The 21,678-nt window shown below is 39.3% G+C and overlaps 1 protein-coding gene across 3 annotated transcripts in view; it reads left to right on the top strand.

The window, feature by feature from the left end:
* LOC103112193 (serine/threonine-protein kinase Nek5) overlaps window positions 1–21,678 on the top strand; it is a 66,783-nt gene that overhangs the window by 19,728 nt on the left and 25,377 nt on the right. For 2 of the 3 annotated variants that reach the window (XM_060194886.1, XM_060194884.1), the window contains 5 exons: window positions 5,549–5,603; window positions 8,283–8,483; window positions 8,569–8,650; window positions 9,325–9,458; window positions 14,115–14,296. In XM_060194886.1, the coding sequence (XP_060050869.1) occupies window positions 5,549–5,603; window positions 8,283–8,483; window positions 8,569–8,650; window positions 9,325–9,458; window positions 14,115–14,296 (654 nt within the window). The remainder of the gene's footprint in view (window positions 1–5,548; window positions 5,604–8,282; window positions 8,484–8,568; window positions 8,651–9,324; window positions 9,459–14,114; window positions 14,297–21,678) is intronic. The other variant, XM_060194885.1, reaches the window with a different exon arrangement.

Here is a 21,678-nt window from a genome sequence, read left to right as displayed (position 1 = left end):
ATGGCACAGTTGTGTACACATGGATACAATTTCCCAGCTCTTGTGGATAGATATCTGAAAAATACTTTCGTCTCCAATCTAGGTCCTCAGAACCTCACCTCCCATTCCTTCCCCCAGAGTCCCTTGCTTTGGTGTAATACCCTCACCCTAAGGCCAAGTTTCATCTTGCGTTCTCCCTTTCTGACCCTGTCTTCTGAGTTCCACCTATATGTGAGGTCACCCAATATTCATCCTTCTGTTCCTGACTCATCCCACCCAACACTGTTCCTTCAGGTTTCAACCAAGATGAGGCAGAGATAGGGATTTTAGTGTTTCTGGTCTGATATTTAGATCTTTGATAGTTGGCCTTTGTTCAACAACATTGATCATGTTGCTCTATTCATTTTGCCTTCCTTTCTCCTACTGCTGTTGTTTCTGTTTCCAGCTCTGCTCCACCACTGATCTCACCTCCTTGGAATTCCTTTGCTTTTTTTTCTTTTTCTTTTACCCTTTTTTTTTTTTTTTAGGACTCCTTTCAGTAATTCCTGCAAGGCAAAATTGGAGGTGATGAATTCCTTCAGTTTCTGTATGCTTGGGAAAGATTTTAATTTTTCCTTCATATTTGAAGGTTGATATGGCAAATAGAGTATTCATGGCTTACAAATCTTATCTTTTAATGCTGTGACTATGTCATCCCATTCCTTTCATGCCTCTAGGATTTGTGGTGAGAAATCTTATGAAAGCCTGATGATTCTACCTCCACAAGTCAGAGTCTTCCTTTCTTTAGTGGCTTGCAATATTTTTTCCTTGTCTTTTTTTTTTTTTTGGATAGTATGTTGTGTCATAGTATGTGCATGCTGTTTTGGATTTAGTAGTGTGCATTCAACTTTATGAATGTCTATGTTTTAAATGTTGCCCAGGTGTGAAAAAAATTTCTGCCATAATTTCTTTGAATAAGTTCTCTGCTCTTCTTTCCTCTTCATCATCAGGTATACCAATAACTCTTATATGATTTTTTTTTCTAATGGAGTCTGCTATTTAACAGAGGATTATTTCATTTTTCACAAACCTATCCTCTCCAACAGCTTTGCACTCAGAGAGTGTGTGGCTGTATCTTCTAGCCCTGATATTCTCTCCTCAAACTGATTTATTCTACTTAGTAGGCCTCATAGGTAATCCTTAACTCCATTCAAAATGTCCTTCATATCCTGTAGCTCCCTTCAAAGTTTTCTTTGTGCCTTTTATAGCTTATTGGTGAAATGACCTCTGAGATCATGAATCTATGTCTGGATGTTATGGTTGGAGTCTTGAATTGCCTTTGTAATAAGCTTTCTGAGTTAAACTCAGACTTTTTTTTCCAAGTCTTTTTTTAAATATCATAATCTATATTATAGTCACAAAAATCATAATCAATTACAGTTAAGACAAAGCAATATAAAATATGGGTCAAAAGGAAAATAGTCCTCAGGCAGAATTTGTGTCTTCAAGTTTTTACTAGTTTAATAGTCCTTCAAGCTTGTAGCTCCTCAAAGACAAATCATGAAAAAGAAGAAGAAAAACTTTATTTCAAACAGCTTCACTGGTGTATGCTACAACGCTTAGTTGTAGCAAACAATTTCATTTTAAACCTGCATTGATGTATAAATTAGACATTATTTAGGAATGATTAATTTCTGCTAAAGTATAGATTTAGTCCAATATTATGTCAATTTTTTACCTCATTACTTAGTGGCTGTAAGGTTATTCTCATTTCCAAATCTTTGTGAGTTTGAACCATTGAATTTTTGTTTTCATTAAGTGTGGTTTCTGTTGTTCATCCAACAGGTGGCACTGTGGCTATGCTGTTTATATGTCATGGAGTGGAAGAGGCTTCCAGTTACCTTGGATAGGTTTAGGCAGATAGGGTCTTTTTTTTTAAAAGTTGTTATTGAGGGATTAATGTTTTACAGTCTACAGCAAATAAAAGTTTGTACATGCATAACATTTCCCAGTTTTCCACATAATAATAGAACCCCCACTAGGTCCTCTGCCATCATGTTCCAGGACCTGAACCCTCCCCTCCACCCACCCTAGATTCTTTTACTTTGGTGCAATACACCAACTCCAGTCCAAGTTCTGCTTTGTGTTTTCTCTTCTGAGCTTGTTTTTCATCTTCTGCCTATAAGTGAGATCATAACATATTCATCCTTCTGTTTGACTTATTTCACTTAACATGATTCCTTCAAGTTCCATCCAAGTAGGGCTGAAAATGGTGAAATCACCATCTTAATAGGTGAGTAGTATTCTATTGTGTATATATACCACAACTTGCACTCATTTGTTGTTGAACACATGGGTTGCTTCCAGGTTTTGGCTGTTACAGATTGTGCTGCTATAAACATAGGTACACACAAATCTTTTTAGATGGGTGTGTTTGGTTCCTTAGGATATATCTCCAGGAGAGGAATTGTAGGGTCATAGGGTAGGTCCATTTCTAGCCTTCTGAGAGTTCTCCAGACTGTTCTCCACAGGGGTTGGACCAATTTACATTCCCACCGGCAGTGCAGGAGTGTTCCTTTGTCCCCACAACCTTTACAGCATTTATTGCTGCTACTTTTTCTGATGTATAACATTCTCACAGGAGTGAAGTAGTATCTCATTGTTGTCTTTATTTGCATTTCTCTGACAATCTGTGACTTAGAGATTTTTTCATATGTTTGTCTGCCTTCTGGATCTCTTCTATGGTGAATATTCTGTTCATATCCTCTCCCCATTTTTGATTTGGTCATTTGTCTTCTTGTTGTTGAGTTTGGTTATTAGCCTCTTGTCTGATGTATGACACGTAAAGATCTTCTCCCATTCCGTGAGGAGTCTCTGTGTTTGGGTAGTGGTTTCTTTTGCTGTGCAGAAACTGGGTCTTCTGGCTTGTTTCAGACTGTATTCTGTTCTTTGGCAGCCCACTGCCACAGTCTGGATAGGCTGCACTATTTACTTTCTGACCAGGTTTTCTCTTCCTTCTTGGGGCAGAGCCTATATGTTCTGTTCTGTGGCTAATAAAATGGCACCACCTACCCACTGCTGGCTGCTAGCACCTGGCTTAAGTTGTTTTTGTTTTGAAAACTTCTCTTGTGCCCCTTATCCCATGTGCCTGCACCCATTTGTGGTTTTTTGAAATTTTTTAAATATATTTTTAATATATTAACTTAATTATTAACTTTGTGAAATTTTTAATATATTAACTTAATTATTAACTTAACTTTAATATATTGACTCCAAGCTTTGTGAATTTTTTCAAACATTCCAGTTGAAATGTTGTTAGATTCTGGGTGTTTTTTTCATTGCTTTGTCTAGTTGTTCCGGATACTTTTGGTTCCTGCTACTTCATGGCCACACGCCATGGAAGTTGATTGCTCTCATGGTACTTTTAGAATTTCATTTTCTTTGCTTCTGAAGTGAAAGTCCTAGTGGCTGTAACTTCAATTCCTTGAAGCTTTTACTTAAAAATATTTTTTCAGGTGCTGGGAGGTGACACACACAGTAGGGTATACATATTATAATGCACAAGGATCTGGGTTCAAGCCCCTGGTTCCCACCTGCAGGGGGAAAGCTGCATGAACAACAAAGCCATATTGCAGGTGTCTCTCTTTTTCTCCTTCTCTACCTTTCCCCTACGCCCCCCCCCCATTCCATGTCAATTTATCTCCTCTACCCAATAAGTAAATGAATAAATAAAATATAAAAATGAAGATTTTTTTCTCATTTAAAAATACAAATGATAGAATACTGGTGATTCAGGGAGTGTTGCAGTGACAAGAGCATTGAAATTAAAAGTATGAGATTCCAAGTTCGTCATAGCCTCATTCTCTTGTTCTCTCTCTCTTCTTGTTTCTCTCTCATGTTAATAAGTTTTTTTAAGTGGGGAGTCAAGTGGTAGTGCAGCGGGTTAAGCGCACATGGTGCAAAGAGCAAGGACAGGCATAAAGATCTCGGTTCTAGCTCCGGGCTCCCCACCTGCAGGGGAGTCGCTTCACAGGTGGTGAAGCAGGTCTGCTGGTGTCTGTCTCTCTCTCTCTCCCTCTGTGTCTTCCCCTCCTCCATTTCTCTCTGTCTTAGCCAACAATGACGATATTAGTAACTACAACAATAATAACTACTACAACAATAAAAAACAATAAGGGCAACAAAAGGGAAAATGAATAAATAAATGTTTAAAAATTTTTTTAAAGTGATAGAATACTTTCAAAAATTGCAATCTCTGTGATGTCCATGTTTGTGATCTTTTTACCTTCTAAGCACTGTTTCATTCACTGTAAGCAAGAATTATAGCTGGGCAGTTGATTTACCTCCCAATATGAAGTAAACCAGTATTCTCTGTTATATTCAGTTAGGTCAGGCCATCCACAGTAAGTGCTTCCAATTATTTTTCTCTTCTTGTCCACCTCACTGACCACATTTGTGATTTAAAAAAAAAAAATCTCCTAGGAACAAAAGAACTTTTGAGGCAGAGAATACGGTGGACATTTATGTGTAGCCCGGCAGGTTCATTTTTGAAGAATAGAGTCAAGGTTTGAGTAAAATGAAGGGTGATTGCTGATTAGGTAGGAATTTTAAAAACAAACAAACAACAACACACACACCCTTCCAACTGGTTTCTAGAATATTCCCTAGACTATCTAGAAATTCACCAGCCACTTCCTAACACAGAGAATTCTGACTTTATAGGATCTTGCCAAAGTCCTCTACTGGCCACAGTACCTTCTGTAGCTCCTACAGTGAATTCCTGCCCCTGAGACTGTCCGCAAGAAATGGAGCTGCCAGGGGCTTTGTGGAGGACATCTGCCAGCCATTTACACCCACCCCCACCCTCACCCCCACCCCCGTGTGTGCTGAAGCCAGGGCTCTTTGGATTCTGGGTCTAAAGGAGGCAGTAGTTATTCAGCAGATTTAGATAAGATCTTCTAATTAGCAGCACCATAAGCTTATTTAAATGTCAGCTCTGGTTCTGAGAACAGAAGCAAAACAAAGGTTCTGACCCTGCTTGGGCTGCCAGCTTGCAGAAGCACTGAGCTACCTCCTTCATTCTCTCAGCTTCACTCATTGTCAGCATTCTAGCTCTCCTCTGGGCCAGACCCCTGTGGAGTAAGGGGAGCAGGGGTCACCCACCACTTCCAAACACACCTGTTCTTAGGACAGAGAATGTTTACTATTATTTTTTGCAAACCTTTGCCACCTAGGCTTTGCCTTCCTATTTATCCCTTTATAGCTAATTTAGCTATTGATAGATATCCCTTGGGCATGTTCCCTAACAAGAGGACAATTAATTCCCCAGAGGGAACTCAGCCTTCCTGCTAGAACAACCTGTTCAACTGACAGTCAACCCTGACAAGGTAACTTATAAATAGGAAAATTTGTCCAGGCAACAAAGGTTATAGAGCAAGATTACAAACAAAACACCCCCCCACAAACAAAAGAAAAGAAAACCAGGTAGAGTCTGGATTCATACAGGATAGATACATATTTAAGAATCTCCCAAGAAAAGCCTTCTGAATCCTGACTGTTTTATTGGCATATAAATTCTTCTCTTCCTCAGGGATATTTGGTCTCTTGGCTGTGTCTTATATGAGCTCTGCACACTCAAGCATCCTGTAAGTGTCTTTACCATCACGTTAATCTCCATTTCTTCAAACTATATAAGTGAAATTAACTTGTGAAGGAAATAAAGGTTAATGTGGTTTTATTTGCTTGTTAACATGTTTCTGGGGGAAGTTATTAAGAAGAATGATATTGACCCAATAAGATGCTTACACTATACTATAAAAAAAAATCCAAGTTAGAGAATAGTGTGTGTGGCATCTCCCTATTAAAAATAAATTGTATGGTCTGGAAGATGGCACAGTGGATAAAGCACTGGACTCTCAAGCATGAGGTCTTGAGTTCAAACCCTGGCAGTACATGTACCAAAGTGATGTCTGCCTCTTTCTCCCCTCCTATCTTTCTTATTAATAAATAAATAAAATATTTAAAAATAAATAAAGAAATTGTGGGGGTCAGATGGTGGCACACATACAAAGATCTGGGTTCAAGCCCCTGGGTTTCCACCTGCAGGGGGAAAGCTTCACTAGCAGTGAAACAATGCTATAGGTTTTTCTCTCTCTCTTTCTCTCTCAAGTCTCCATTCTCTTTCCCTCTCAATTTCTCTCTGTTCTATCAAATAAAGTAAATAAGTAAAGTAAAATAAAGTATTAGAAAAAAATTAAATTAATTTTGGGGTAGGGAGGCAGCTGGGAGATAGGTAGTTCACCGTGTAGAGTGTACACTTTGCCATGCTCAAGGACCTAGGTTTAAGACCCTAGACACCACATGGGAGCACCATGCAAAGGGAAAGTCTCATGCACTGATGCTGTGGTGTTTCTTCTCTCTGTCTCTCCTCTCTCTGTTTTTCACCCTCTGCCTTAAGAAAAAAAAAAAATTCCACTGTGAGCAATGGGATCATGCAGATGTGAAGCCTTCAGAAAAACTCTAGGGAGTCGGGCTGTAGCACAGCAGGTTAAGCGCAGGTGGTGCAAAGCACAAGGACCAGCATAAGGATCCCGGTTCGAGCCCTGGCTCCCCACCTACAGGGGAATCGCTTCACAGGCGGTGAAGCAGGTCTGCAGGTGTCTGTCTTTCTCTCCTCCTCTCTGTCTTCCCCTCCTCTCTCCATTTCTCTCTGTCCTATCCAACAACTACGACAACAATAAAACAACAAGGGCAACAAAAGGGAATAAATAAATAAAATAAATTTAAAAAAAAAAAAAAAAAAAAAAAAAAAGAAAAACTCTAACAACAAATAAATAATAAGTTGCAGGAGTAGGTTATATAGCAGACTTTCATGCCTAAGGCTCAGAGGCTTCTTTTTTTATTTAAATTTTTATTTATAAAAAGGAAACATTAACTGAACTATAGGATAGGAGGGGTACAACTCCACACAATTCCCACCACCAGAACTCCGTATCCCATCTCCTTCCCTGATAGCTTTCCTGTTCTTTAACCCTCGGGGAGTATGGACCCAAGGTCATTGTGGGATGCAGAAGGTGGAAGGTCTGGCTTCTGTAATTGCTTCCCCGCTGAATATGGGCATTGACAGGTTGATCCGTTTCAAGTTCAATCCCCAGCACCACTATAAGCCAGAAATTAGCATGAGTGGTAGCGTGGTACTATGGTGTCTCTCTTCTTTATCTGTCTCTCTCTGAAATAGAGTAGAATGCCAAACTTGAATGCTTGAGATCCTGAGTTCTGTCCTCACCATTCATGTGCCAGAGTGATGCTCTGGTTCTCTCTCTGTTATATTAATAAGTAATGGAATGACACCTTAAAAATAAGGTGAACATGGGGGTTGGAGAGTAGCACAGTGGGTTAAGTGCAGGTGATGCAAAGCACAAGGACTGGCATAAGGATCCCGCTTTGAGCCCCTGGCTCCCCCCTACCTGCAGGGGGGTTGCTTCACAAGTGGTAAAGCAGGTCTGCAGGTATCTATCTTTCTCTTCCCCTCTCTGTCTTCCCCTCCTCTCTCCATTTCTCTCTGTCCTATCCAACAACAATGACATCAATAACAACAATAATAACTACAACAATAAAACAAGGGCAACAAGAGGGAATAAATAAATTTAAAAAATAAGATGAACATTATTGTATTTATATAAAATAAACATTAAAAATACTAAAATGAAATATACCTCTGAATGATGAAAATATGTCTTATTCCCTAGTTTATAACTTCTTCTCTCTTCTATTGTCATAACAAGTAAAAATTATTTTGATAATGAGAAAAAACTAAAACAAGATAAAAGCCCTTATTTAAAATAACATGGCGTCTGGTAACTGGTAAGTTTTTCCCTTCTTTTTATTTCTCTGAGTGAGAAAAAAAAAAGCCTGTAATGGTGAGAGCTTCTCCACCCCACCCCAAACTTTGCCAAAAAAAAAAAAAATTGTTTTTCCATGAGAGAGTGCTTAGCTCTGACATACGTGAAGTTGGGAAAGCTGAGCTGCAGGCTTGCAACTCTACAGCTGAGTTATCCTCCTGGTCTCACAGTGCTCCTAAAGGTTAAAAACACTGCGTTGCAGGTAGAAAAGAGATCATTATGACTGTGCAAAAAGACTTTCAATCATGAGGTTCAATCCCTAGCACCACCATAAGCCAGAGGTGAGCAATGCTGTGATCCATTCATCTCTATCATTAAAAGAAACCATATTAAAAGGATAATTGCTTTGCTTTTTTGCTATTACTTTACATAGTAATGTTGAATTTTTCTCAGAGTTAGTATCAGTATTCTCTGTCTCTCCAGTTTGAGGGTCGCAACTTACACCAGCTGGTTCTGAAGATTTGTCAAGCACACTTTGTCCCAATATCTCCAAGGTATTCCCCAGACCTGCAGGCCTTGATATCCCATCTCTTTAAAGTGTCTCCCCGAGATCGGCCATCTATTAATTCCATCTTGAAAAGGCCCTTTATAGAAATTCTCATTGCCAGACACTTGACTCCTGAGGTAAGTTCTGAGGTGATTCTGTTTAGATTTTGATATAGATTTCACTTAGCAGGGTCATGACATGTGTTTTTTTGGGGGGGTTTAGGTCATTCAGGAAGAATTCAGCCGCACAATAATAAGAAGAGCAAGACCGTCAGCTTCTCTACCTGCCAGGAAGGTGGTTCAAGGTGAGCATTAGCCAAGCAGTCCCAATGTATTCATTACATGTGTCCACAGAGTGAGTCATAATCTATGGCAGGGAAATCTGACCAAGTATGCTGAATAATAATACACCATAAATGGTGCAGCCTGATTACTTGAGCTCTGGTGACTACATTTCATTATCTTAATCCTGTTGCTTGTATACTGTTAACATTAATCCCCATTTTAAGAAAAGTAGTGTCATATATTGTCAGAAATATGCAAGGAAACTCTGGAAAGAATGGTTTTCTCCACTCAAAGAAAATTCATGGTTCCTGTCACATGTGGAAAAGAGAAATTAAACCCTGTGCTATAAACTATTAACCCATCAATACAGTGATTAAAAAAATAAACAGGGGCCAGGCTGTGGCATATCTGGTTTAGTGCACATGTTACCATGTGTAAGAACCTGGGTTCAAGCCTTTCTCCCTCTCTATCATCCCCTCCCCTCTCAGTTTCTCTCTGTCCTATCAAAAAGAAAGCAAGAAGGAAGGAAGGAAAAAAGAAAGAGAAAATAAATAGTATTTTCAGCACTTCTCTCTGTCTCTAGCTGTTGAAAACTCACTGTGGTCAAAATCTTGTGCTTACATTTTCATAAGCATCAATATTAAATGTGTGAAGAATTGCTTAAATTGAAGTTGTTTTATTTTGGTTAAATAAGAGCATGACATACAGAAAATGAGATTCCAAGGCAAAAACCTACCACGATCAAGGATATCAGTGCCAATTCAAAGGAAGAATGTATTACATAGGAAGGAATGGAGACCACCAGCAGGAGTTGAGAAGCCCATATCAGTAAGTTAGTTCTACTAAACCCTTTCTCTGGCTTTTAATCTGTTGATGTAGTCTACAGTTTTCTTAAATCTGTGCTTTGGTTTAACAGCTGAAGATGTTACCAAATCCCAGGTTTGAATTGCTTGCTCACCTCTTGAAATCTAACAATCAAGAGTAAGGGGTTGTTGATGAAAGAGAAGTGGGTTTTATTCAAGAGCTAGCAGCCCAAGATAATGGCAGACTTGTGTCTGGAAAGAGAACATACTGGGCCAGGAGATAATTTTGCTTGTTAGAGCATAATGTTGCTTGCCTGAGGTCTCAAAAGCCAAAGTCTCAGTCCCTGGCACCACCTTATTCTAGAGCTGAGCAGTACTCTAGCTCTTTCCCCCTTCTCCTTCTCTCTCTCTTTTCCCCTTCCTCTTTGTCTCTCTACCAAGAATTTTGTCATTGTTGGGGTTGATTCTGGATTTTCTAGGTTGAGTTCTTCAGATAAAGAGACACAGAGACAGAAAGAAGAGAAACATCATGACAACAAAACTTCCTTCTTAGTAGGAGGCTAGGAGGATATACGAAAATTTCCTTCTTAACAGGAAGCTAAGAGGATATAAGAAGTATGTGTGGAGAGCAAGGTAATTCTTTAATATTTGCTCACTTAGTCATGGATACTAACTAGCTCATGACTTTGGAGTGCGCTAGTTTTATATTTATAATCATTCTGTAGCGAACATCAAAGCCATATTATTGAGCAATCTCTTACTATCTATTTTTAAAAGATTTAAAAGATTATTTATTTCCTTTTTTGTTGCCCTTGTTTTTATTGTGGTTGTAGTTATTATTATTATTATTGATGTTGTCATTGTTGGATAGGACAGAGAGAAATGGAGAGAGGAGGGGAAGACAATAAAGGGGGAGAGAAAGATAGACACTTGCAGACCTGCTTCACCACCTGTAAAGTGGCTTCCCTGCAGGTGGGGAGCCAGGGGTTTGAACCAGGATCCTCACGCCAGTCTGCACTTTGCACTTACTATCTATTTTTAAGACAATGTGTTTTCTTACAAATGCATTGATTTTATAACTCAAATTTTGATATTTTTTAATAAATATGATTTTTCTTCTTATTTTTTCTTTATTTTATAGGACAGAGAGAAATTTAAAGTAGTGGGGAAATAAAGAGAGACACCTGTAGCACTGCTTCTCCACTTATCAAGTTCTCCCCCCTACCCCAAAAGATGGGGACTGGGGGCATGAACCTGAATCCTTGCCCATGGTAACATGTGCAGTCAGCTAGTTGCACGACTACCTGGATTCTCAGTAAGATTTTTTTTTTCTATGCAGGGCAAATAAATAGCATAGTTGTAGAAAATCTCATGCATTTTATTCTCCTAATTCTGATATATTTTATAGTATTGTGTATTTTTTTATTGTATATTCATTGATTTCTTCTTCCTCTAGAGATCTTTTTAATTATTTGGATTCACTTCAGCTGAGTGTTAAATCTCTTAATTCATGCTAGTGAAATCCTCCTGGCATATACACAATAAAATAAATATTCCTTTAATTAAAAAATTGAATTAAAAAAATTTATATTTATTATCCCTTTTGTTACCCTTGTTTTTTCTTGTTGTTGTAGTTATTATTGTTGTCGTCATTGTTAGATAGGAAGGAGAGAAATGGAGAGAGGAGGGGAAGACAGAGGGGGAGAGAAAGATAGATACTTGCAGACCTGCTTCACCACCTGTGAAGCGACTCCCCTGCAGGTGGGGAGCTGGGGGCTTGAACTGGGATCCTTACGCCGGTCCTTGTGCTTCACACCATGTGAAAAATTGCATTTTTAAAGAAGTCTCATGGAGTAATAATTAGAAGGCTTGATAGATAGATATTAGAAAATGTCTTTAGATAATTTTTTTTAATTGCTGGTCAATTTTTTGGCTTTCATCCGATGGGATGTGTTTAACTTTATTAAAGAAAAATTTTAAAAGTATGTTTTGACTTAGAATACTTGCTGGTAGATCCATTTGAAAAAGAAAACCTTTAAAAGATTAGAGGGTGGATTAAGTTAGAACAAGTTGACATTTTCCTAATCCTTTGAAAGCTTCTGCTGATGCAGGAAAATGAATAGATTTCCACAGGAACCACCTCCGACTTTCTCATAACCAGTTGGGATTTTAAAGTAAATCCTAAAGAGGTTATTTATTTCCTCCTAATGCTTTTCCCTATTTCTAATCATTTTCAACATTTAATAAGTAGTGACTTCTTCTGGGTAGTATATAGGCAAGAATGAGAAAACTTTTTTTGAAGAAAACTGCTTTACACTTTTAAAAGATTATATACTCTATATGTAGCTAATGTTTAGACTAATAAGCCAAATTTTACACATTGACATTAATATTTAAATAGAAATATATGAAAGTTTATTTGGTTGTTTTTATTTTTGTTATCCTTCCTGGAACTTCACCATTCTACGTCAGCTTTTTTAGATAGAAACAAAAAGAAAGAAGAGGACAGACAATGGTGCACCTGGTTGAATGCACATGTTACAAACTCAAGCACCAGAGTTCAAGCCCCTAGTCCCCACCTGCAGGGGAAAAGCTTTCCTCTCAATTTCTGTCTCTATCCAAATAAATAAACAAATAAATAAATGTGAAAAAATATATATACAGAGAGAATAATACTGAAATTTCCTCCAGTTTAAGGGGGGTGGGGGAGGCCTAGGGGTAGCAAAATTATTGACTATGGCACAGCAGTACTTAGATCTTTAAAATCACTTTCTATTTTAGAATTTGAGGAGTCTAAGAGGGGGTGGAGTGGTAGTGCACATGGCTGGCAAAGCGCACAGACCGGCGTCAGGGTCCCAGTTTGAGCCCCCGGCTCCCCACCTGCAGAGGGGTCACTTCACAAGCAATGAAGCAGTTCTGCAGGTGTCTCTCTCTCTCTCTCTCTCTCTCTCTGTCCTATCCAACATTAGTGGCAACAACAATAATAATGACAACAACAAGGGTAACAAAAAGGGCAACAGAAGGGGAAAAATAGCCTCCAAGAGCAGTGGATTCATAGTGCAGGCACCAAGCCCCAGTGATAACTCTGGAGGCAAAAAAATAAATAAAGTCTAAGATTATTTTACTGTGAATACAACTCTGGAACAAAAATATGCTTTCACTGCCTAGATTAGGCACTGTCATTGTCAAACTGTCACATTTATAAATTGTTACTATGTGTCAGATAACAAAAATAAAATCATTCAGTGACAATTTTGATGTCCTCTAATTGAAAGGAAAGCCAATCCATGGGCTGGGGGAGTACAATGCAGCCCTGCCCCTGAGGGAGCCAGGGCAAGAGTAGGGTTTATAGGCTGTAGAAAGAGGCAACTTAAAAAGGGGCTTGACTGTGGATTTCTGTATAAAACTAGAGAATCCCATTTTCTTGGATAAGGTGCACAAGCTGGCTGAGTTGAGTTGGTGTTCTTGACAACAGTGTGTTTCCTGGAAGTGCGGGTCAACTTAGATATTTGAAGTGGACTGAGTTACTGCAGCAGCAGACATTTTGTGGGGCCCCATACACAAATTATCTTTATTTTATGTATTTGAAAAATTCTCTCAGGGGTCAGGTTCTGGCACATCTGATTGAGCACACAGGTTGCCATGGGCAAGGACCCAGGTTCAAGCCCCTAGTCCTCAGTTGCAGAGTGGAAGCTTCACAAGCAGTGAAGTAGTGCTTCAGGTCTCTCTCTCACTCTCTCTCTCTTTCTCTCTCCTTCTTTATCTCCCGCCTTCCCCTCAATTTCTTTCTGTCTTTATTTAATAAATAATAAAATATAAGGAAGAGGGTGCTGAACAGTAGTGCACCGGTTAAGCGCACATAGTGTGAAGCACAAGGACCTCAAGGACTAGCCTAAGGATTTCAGTTGGAGCCCTCGGCTCCCCACCTGCGGGGCAGGGGGTGGCACTTCACAAGCGGTGAAGCAGGTCTGCAGGTGTCTTTCTCTCCCCCTCTGTCTTCCCCTCCTGCTGGGCTATCTTCACGGGTGGGAGAGAACAGGAACTCCTGGAACTGTGGCAATACAATTCTTTATTCCTGCGGGCGCCCCAGAGTCCGGTGTGAGTGCAGTGGATTAAGCCATGTGGGCCTCCTGCTCTGCATGCCTGCCCTTCTCCAGGTCTGGATGTGGGAAAGGAAAGATAGCGAAACCAGGAACAGAAGTAGGTTTTATGGGATAAAAACCGGAAGTGGCAAGTCAGAAATGGAAATGGCTAGGAAAGGGGGTGGAGAGAGGCAAAAGTCATGCTGGGAAGGTGGAAGCGTCCTTAGCAACTGTTGGGATGGTTTTAACTGGTGGGAATTAGCAATACTGTGAGGGGATAACGTGGTGGGAAGACCTTTAGTCATTTCTAAGACAAAGCAGAAGATTGGTATGTAAATAATAATACTTGCATGGAAATATGGTGGTTTTTGGGCCCTGCCAATGTTCAACCACACCTACACAATTTCCCAACACCCTCTCTCGATTTCTCTTTGTCCTGTCCAACAGCAACAACAAGGGCAACAAAATGAGAAAAATGGCCTCCTGGAGCAGTGGATTTGTAGTGCAGGCACTGAGCTCCAGTGATAACCCAGGAAACAAACAAACAAACAAACAAAATATATATATGGAAGGAAACTCTCTTCTTTTCAACCCTTCAGGTAAAAATGGTAGGAAGACCCCAATTGGCACCTGTGTGTGGACATTATGATTATTATTATGCTCAACTTGACTTGTTGAGGAAGAAAGCCCATGAGCCAAGTGACCGCTGTGTTCCTCACAAAGACATCAGAGCTGGGAATCATATCCAGGAAATGCACCTGTGTCCATCGCCATGCCAATGGTAATGCTGGACTCTAACACCAGTTTCAATCCTCTGAAAATATTTCATATTTATTTACTTCCAGAATATTTCTCCAGCTTCAATATATATCCCACGCAGAACTTCAAATTCTTAATTTTTTTCCTTCTATGAATTTTACAGGTTTGATGAAAATAATTATCTGTGCATAATTTTCCAGAGAGGTTATTACTGTTCATCAGTAATATTTGAATTGAAATCAGATATTTTGAGGCAAAATGAAAAGTGACATTTATTTCATTTAGGACTTAATGCTTTTGAGATTTTTCAGAGTGTGGAAGTATTAGAAAGAAAAAATGATAGAACTAATGGGGCTGGCAAGATAACTCACGTGGATAGTGGACCTACTTTGCCATCACAGCACCTAGGTTTGAGCTGGCCCCCTACCACACCAGGGAAAGCTTCAGTGCTATGGTCTCTTTCTCTGTCTCTCACTCTGTCTCTGAAAAAGTTATCTCACAATAATAAAGCTGTGGCAACTACAAAGACACACACATGCACACGCACACACACCTGCTTGTATTTTAGATTTTAAAAACTCACTACATATCAGATTATATAGTTCCATAATATTTCTCTTTTTTCTCACACTGATGCCAGCACTCTTGTTTCCAAAATGATTGACACCCACCTATAGGCCTAAAGACCTAAGATTAGGAAATTTATTTTTTTATTTGTCATTTATGCATTTTGAGAGAGAGAGAGAGAGAGAGAGAGAGATGAGGAGGAGAAGAAGAAGAAATAGAAAGAGGAGGTGGAGGAGGAGGAGAGGAGAAAGAGGAGGTGGAGGAGGAAAAGAAGGAGGAGGAGGAGGGAACTAGGGGACTAGAATTCCATTTTGGTATATGTGGTGCTAGGAATGGATCTTGGAGCTTTCTGCATATAAGCCCTGTGCTCTGCCACTGAACTACCTGCCTGGCCATAAAAACCACTAAAAAACAAAACAAACAAACAAAAAAAAACACCTTTGCTGTGGACTGGGAGGTGGCACAGTGGCTGGAGCCTTAAGCCTAAAAGCATGAGGTCCTGAGTTTGAACTCTGGCACTGCAGAGTGATGTTCTGGTGCATTCTCTCTCTCTCTCTCTTTTTTTTTTCTCTCTCTCTCTTCCTCTCTCTCTCTCTCTCTCTCTCTCTCTCCCTCCCTCCCTCTCTCCTCTTTTTCTGTTAATAAATTAAAATTTTTTCTTGCTATTACAAGTGTGTTTTCAGGATTGGAAATTTGCTAATATTTGGTGACTTTGGCTATTTATTGTTGAAACTGTGGGTGGATTATGAAGGATATGAGAGACCATGTGGCAGTGCCCTCATCAGACAGTTAATAAAATCTCGATCAGCAAGAGTGAGAATGACTTCTTCATAGACACATAATGGGAAAAGTATATGTTTTCTTTTTTCTTTATTTAAAAAAGGAGACATTGGGCGGGGGTAGATAGCATAATGGTTATGCAAACAGACTCTCATGCCTGAGGCTTTGTTAAGTTCCAGGTTCAATCCCTCACACCACCATAAGCCAGAGCTGAGTAGTGCTCTGGTAAAAAAAAAAAAAAAAAAAAGAGACATTAACAAAACCATAGGATAAGAAGGGTACACAATTCCCACCACCAGATCTCTGTATCCCATCCCCTTCCTAATAGCTTTCCTATTCTTTATTTCTCTGGGAGTATGGACCCAAGGTCATTGTGGGATGCAGAAGGTGGAAGGTCTGACTTCTGTAATTGCTTCCCTGCTGAACACGGGCATTGACTGGTTAATCCATACTCCCAGCCTGCCTTTCTCTTTCCCTAGTAGGGTGGGGCTCTGGGGAATCCGAACTCCAGGACACATTGGTGGGGTTGTCTGACCTAGGAAGTCTGGTCGGCATCATGCTGGCATCTGGAACCTGGTGGCTGAAAAGAGAGTTAACATACAAAGCCAAACAACTTGTTGAACAATTATGGACCTAAAGGCTGAAATAGTGCAGATGAAGTGTTGGGGGCTACTGCAGACTATTGTGTACTTTTGCTTTCAAGTATATATTTTGCCCTAGTTTATGTTTTCTTTTTTAAAAGTTATTGGATGCTTTTATGATCTTTGTTTTCCATAGCACATATATTTTTTAAATAAATAATTTATTTCTTTATTGGGGAATTAATGCTTTACATTCAACAGTAAATACAATAGTTTGAACATGCATAACATTCCCCAGATTCCCATTTAACAATACAACCCCCACTATTTCATTCATCATTTTTCATGGACCTGTATTCTCCCCACCCAGCCACCCACCCCAGAGTCTTTTACTTTGGTGTAATACTCCAATTCCATTTCAGGTTCAACTTGTGTTTTCTTTTCTGGTCTTGTTTTTCAACTTCGGCCTGAGAGTGAGATCATCCCATATTCATCCTTCTGTTTCTGACTTATTTCACTCAACATGATTTTTTCAAGGTCCATCCAAGATCGGCTGAAAACGGTGAAGTCACCAGTTTTTACAGCTGAGTAGTATTCCATTGTGTATATATACCACAACTTGCTCAGACACTCATCTGTTGTTGGACACCTGGGTTGCTTCCAGGTTTTGGCTATTACAAATTGTGCCGCCAAGAACATATGTGTACACAGATCTTTTTGGATGGATGTGTTGGGTTCCTTAGGATATATCCCCAGGAGGGGAATTGCAGGGTCATAGGGTAGGTCCATTTCTAGCCTTCTGAGAGTTCTCCAGACTGTTCTCCACAGAGGTTGGACCAATTGACATTCCCACCAGCAGTGCAGGAGGGTTCCTTTGACCCCACAACCTCTCCAGCATTTGCTGCTGTTACCTTTTCTGATGTATGACATTCTCACAGGAGTGAAGTGATATCTCATTGTTGTCTTTATTTGCATTTCTCTGACAATCAGAGACTTGGAGCATTTTTTCATGTGTTTCTCTGCCTTTTGGATCTCTTCTGTGGTGAATATTCTGTCCAAGTGCTCCCCCCATTTTTGGATGGGGTTATTTGTTGTCCTGTTGTTGAGTCTGGCAAGCTCTTTATATATGTTGGTTATTAAACTCTTATCTGATGTATGGCAATGTAAAGATCTTCTCCCATTCTGTGAGGGGTCTCTTGATTTGGGTAGTGGTTTCTTTTGCTGTGAAGAAGCTTTTTAATTTGATGTAGTCCCATAGGTTTATACTTGCCTTAGTCTTCCTTGTAATTGGATTCGTTTCATTGAAAATGTCTTTAAAATTTATGCGGAAAAAAGTTCTGCCAATATATTCCTCTAAGTATCTGATAGTTTGTGGTCTAACATCCAAGTCCTTGATCCACTTGGAATTTACTTTTGTATTTGGTGAAATACAGTGATTCAGTTTCATTCTTCTGCATGTTTCAACCCATTGTTTCCAACACCATTTGTTGAAGAGACTGTGCTTTCCCCATTGAATAGTCTGGGCCCCTTTGTCAAAGATTAGATGTCCATAGGTGTGGGGCCTCATTTCTGGGCTCTCAATTCTATTCCACTGGTCAGTGTGTCTGTTCATGTTCCAGTACCAAGCAGTTTTGATGACAATGGCCCTATAATACAGTTTGAGATCTGGGATTGTGATGCCTCCGGTTCTGTTCTTTTTTCTCAAGATTGTTTTGGCAATTCTAGGTCTTTTCTGGTTCCAGATAAACATTTGTAGCATTTGTTCTATTCTCCTAAAAAATGTGCTTGGGATCTTGATGGGGATAGCATTAAATTTGTAGATGGCTCTGGGTAATATATTCATTTTGATGATGTTAATTCTTCCAACCCATGAACATGGAATATCTTTCCACTTCTTTGTGTCTTTTTCAATTTCTTTGAGTAGTGACTCATAATTTTCAGTATACAAGTCTTTCACTTCTTTGGTTAGGTTTACTCCTAGATATTTTATTGTTTTTGTTGCTATAGAAAAAGGAACTGATTTCTGGATTTCAATTTCTTCTAACTTAGTGTTTGCATAGAGGAATGCCACTGACTTTTGAATGTTAATTTTATAGCCTGACACATTACTGTATTGCCTGATGATTTCCAAAAGCTTCTTGCTGGATTCCTTAGGTTTTTCCATGTATACTATCATGTCATCTGCAAATAAGGAGAGTTTGACTTCTTCTCTTCCAATCTGTATGCCTTTAATTCCTTGCTCCTGCCTGATGGCTATGGCAAGAACTTCCAACACTATGTTGAATAGTAATGGTGATAGTGGGCAGCCCTGTCTAGTACCTTGTTGGGTAGTTGCCATCTCCCCCTGGCTTCTGCTTAACCATATGCCTATATAGGGATTTTACTGATCCAAAGCTTTGGTCTATTTACATAAATCACTTTTACATAAAGCACTCCAGGGCATTGGTGGTTCTATGATAGGATTCTCTCCTGCTCCACCCCCTCCTTGTCACACACTGATCCCTTCTTTGTCACACTCTGATTTTCACCAGTCACTTTTCTCTCCACCCTCTCTATATCACATCCTGTTTCCACCCTACTTGGAGAGTATAAAAACAGCTGCTCTTCTGATTAAAGACACTTGGAAATTGCTTTCCGGCTCCGAGAGTACCAGAGTGTATCTCCTGCGGAAGTTGGTGCAGCACGAGTTCCTGATCCCTCTCCCACACAGCAGCCTAGATCAGCTCCAGTTGAGTTCTCTCCAACCCAGAGAGCACTAGCTCGGGAAGAAGTATCCTCAGGCTATCCCGGCAGTACCTGATCTGAGGGGAAATGCTTCCAGTTTTTCACCATTGAGTATGATGTTGGCTGTAGGTTTGCTATACATAGACTCCACTATCTTCAGGAATTTTCCATCTAATCCCATTTTTTGTAGTGTTTTGATCATAAAGGGATGTTGTATTTTGTCAAAGGCTTTCTCTGCATCTATTGATATGACCATGTGGTTTTTGGTCTTGCTTTTGTTGATGTGGTGGATCACATTGATTGATTTACGTATATTAAACCAACCTTGCATGCTTGGGATAAACCCCACTTGGTCATGATGAACAATCTTTTTGATATACTGCTGTATCCGGTTGGCTAGAATTTTGTTCAATATTTTCGCATCTATGTTCATCAGAGATATTGGTCTGTAGTTTTCTTTTTTGGTTGTGTCCCTGTCTGCTTTTGGTATCAGGGTGATGTTGGCTTCATAGAAGCTGGCAGGGAGTATTCCAGTGTCTTCAATCTTCTGGAAGACTTTTAAAAGTAGAGGTATTAGTTCTTCTTTGAAAGTTTTGTAGAATTCATTTGTAAAACCATCTGGTCCAGGACTTTTATTTTTGGGAAGATTTTTGATAACTGTTTCAATTTCATTAGCTGTGATGGGCCTGTTCATGTTATCCACTTCCTCTTTACTTAGTTTTGGAAGTTGGTAGGTATCTAGGAAATCATTCATTTCTTCCAGGTTCTCTAGCTTGGTGGCATATAGTTGTTCATAGAAGACTCGCATGATATGTTGAATTTCTGCAGTGTCTGTTGTGATATCTCCTCTTTCATTTACTATCTGATTTATTTGGGTCTTCTCCCTTTTTTGTTTTCTGAGTCTGGCTAAAGGTTTGTCGATTTTGTTTACTCTTTCGAAGAACCAACATTTACTTTCATTGATCTTTTGTATGGTTTTCCTATTCTCAATGTTATTTATTTCTGCCCTAACTTTAGTGATTTCTGTCCTTCTGGTTGCTTTAGGATTCCTTTGTTGTTCTTCTTCTAGGTCTTTAAGATGTGCAATCAGGCTATTTATTTGTGCCTTTTCTTGTTTCCTAATGTGTGCTTGTATAGCTATGAACTTCCCTCTTAGGACTGCTTTAGCTGTGTCCCAAATATTTTGATAGCTTGTGTCTTCATTTTCATTGAACTCTCGAAACATTTTGATTTCTTCCTTGATTTCCTCTTTGACCCAGAAGTTGTTAAGAAGTGTACTGTTGAGCTTCCACATTTTGGGACTGTTACTAATCTTTTGTTGATTGTTAAGTGTTAGTTTAATTCCACTGTGGTCTGAGAAGATGCTTGGGATGATTTCAGTGCTCTTGAATTGGCTGATGCTGTCTTTGTGGCCTAACATATGGTCTATCCTTGAGAATGATCCATGTGGATTTGAGTAAAATGTGTATTCCAGTTTCTTGGGATGAATGACTCTGAAAATGTCCAATAGTTCTAGTTTATCTATCTCTTCATTTAGCTCCCTTATGTCTTTACTGATTTTCTGCCTGGATGATCTGTCAAGTTGAGATAGTGGGGTGTTGAAGTCCCCTACTATGATTGTGTTACTGTTAATATATTGCTGTAGCTCCTTCAGTAGAAGTTTGTTGTATTTAGATGGCTTCTCATTGGGTGCATAGATATTAATAATTGTTAAGTCCTCTTGATTGACTGATCCTCTGAGCATTAAGTAGTGTCCATTTCTATCTTTTTTAATCTTATCTATTTTAAAGTCTATCATATCAGATATGAGAATAGCTGTTCCTGCCCTTTTTTGTGGGCCATTGGCTTGTATGATAGTTTTCCATCCTTTCACTTTAAGTCTGTGTTTGTCTTGTTGAGTTAGGTGAGTTTCCTGTAGACAACATATTGTTGGGTTGTGTTTTCTGATCCATCTTCCTACTCTGTGTCTTTTAATAGGTGAATTCAGGCCATTGACATTTATTGATATCAAAGATTGAAGATATTTTAACGCCATTCTTGTAGAGTTTTAGAGTGTTTTGATATATGTCCTATTTGTGGTGGTCTGGTTGTTTATAGGAGACCTTTCAGAACTTCTTTCAGGGCAGGCTTGGTGATGGTTGCTTCCTTCTACTGTTGCTTGTCTGAGAAGGTTTTGATGCTTCCATCTAGTCTGAATGACAATCTAGCAGGATATAGTATTCTTGGCTGAAAGCCTTTCTCATTGAGCACTCGATAGATATCTTGCCATTCTCTTCTGGCCTGCAGTGTTTGTATGGAGAAGTCTGCTGCTAATCTTATGGGTTTTCCTTTGTAGGTGACTCTTTGTTTTTCTCTTGCAGCCTTGAGGATCCTTTCTTTATCCTTATTCCTTTCCAATCTAAGTATGACATGTCTTGGTGTCTTTAGGTCTGGGTTAATTCTGTTTGGGACCCTCTGGGCTTCTTGAATCTTTATGTCTTTGGTGTTGTCTAGACTAGAGAAATTTTCAGCTATTATGGCCTGGAGAATGCTTTCTTCCTCCCCTTCTCTTTCTTCCTCTGGTAAGCCAATAATGCGTATATTGTTTCTTTTGAAGTCATCCCATAGGACTCTGTTGTTGTTTTCAGCATCTCTTAATCTCTTTTTGAGATCTCTTACTTCTTTTTTAGTTGTCTCTAATTCATCCTCAATCTTGCTAATTCTGTTTTCAGCCTCATAGATTCTATTCTCTCTGCCCTCTACTGCTTTCTGG

Source organism: Erinaceus europaeus, chromosome 7 (assembly GCF_950295315.1).
Source record: "Erinaceus europaeus chromosome 7, mEriEur2.1, whole genome shotgun sequence".
Lineage (NCBI taxonomy): Eukaryota > Metazoa > Chordata > Mammalia > Eulipotyphla > Erinaceidae > Erinaceus > Erinaceus europaeus.
The sequence above is the reverse complement of the archived record's forward strand: the minus strand, read 5'-3'. Positions and strand labels throughout refer to the sequence as shown.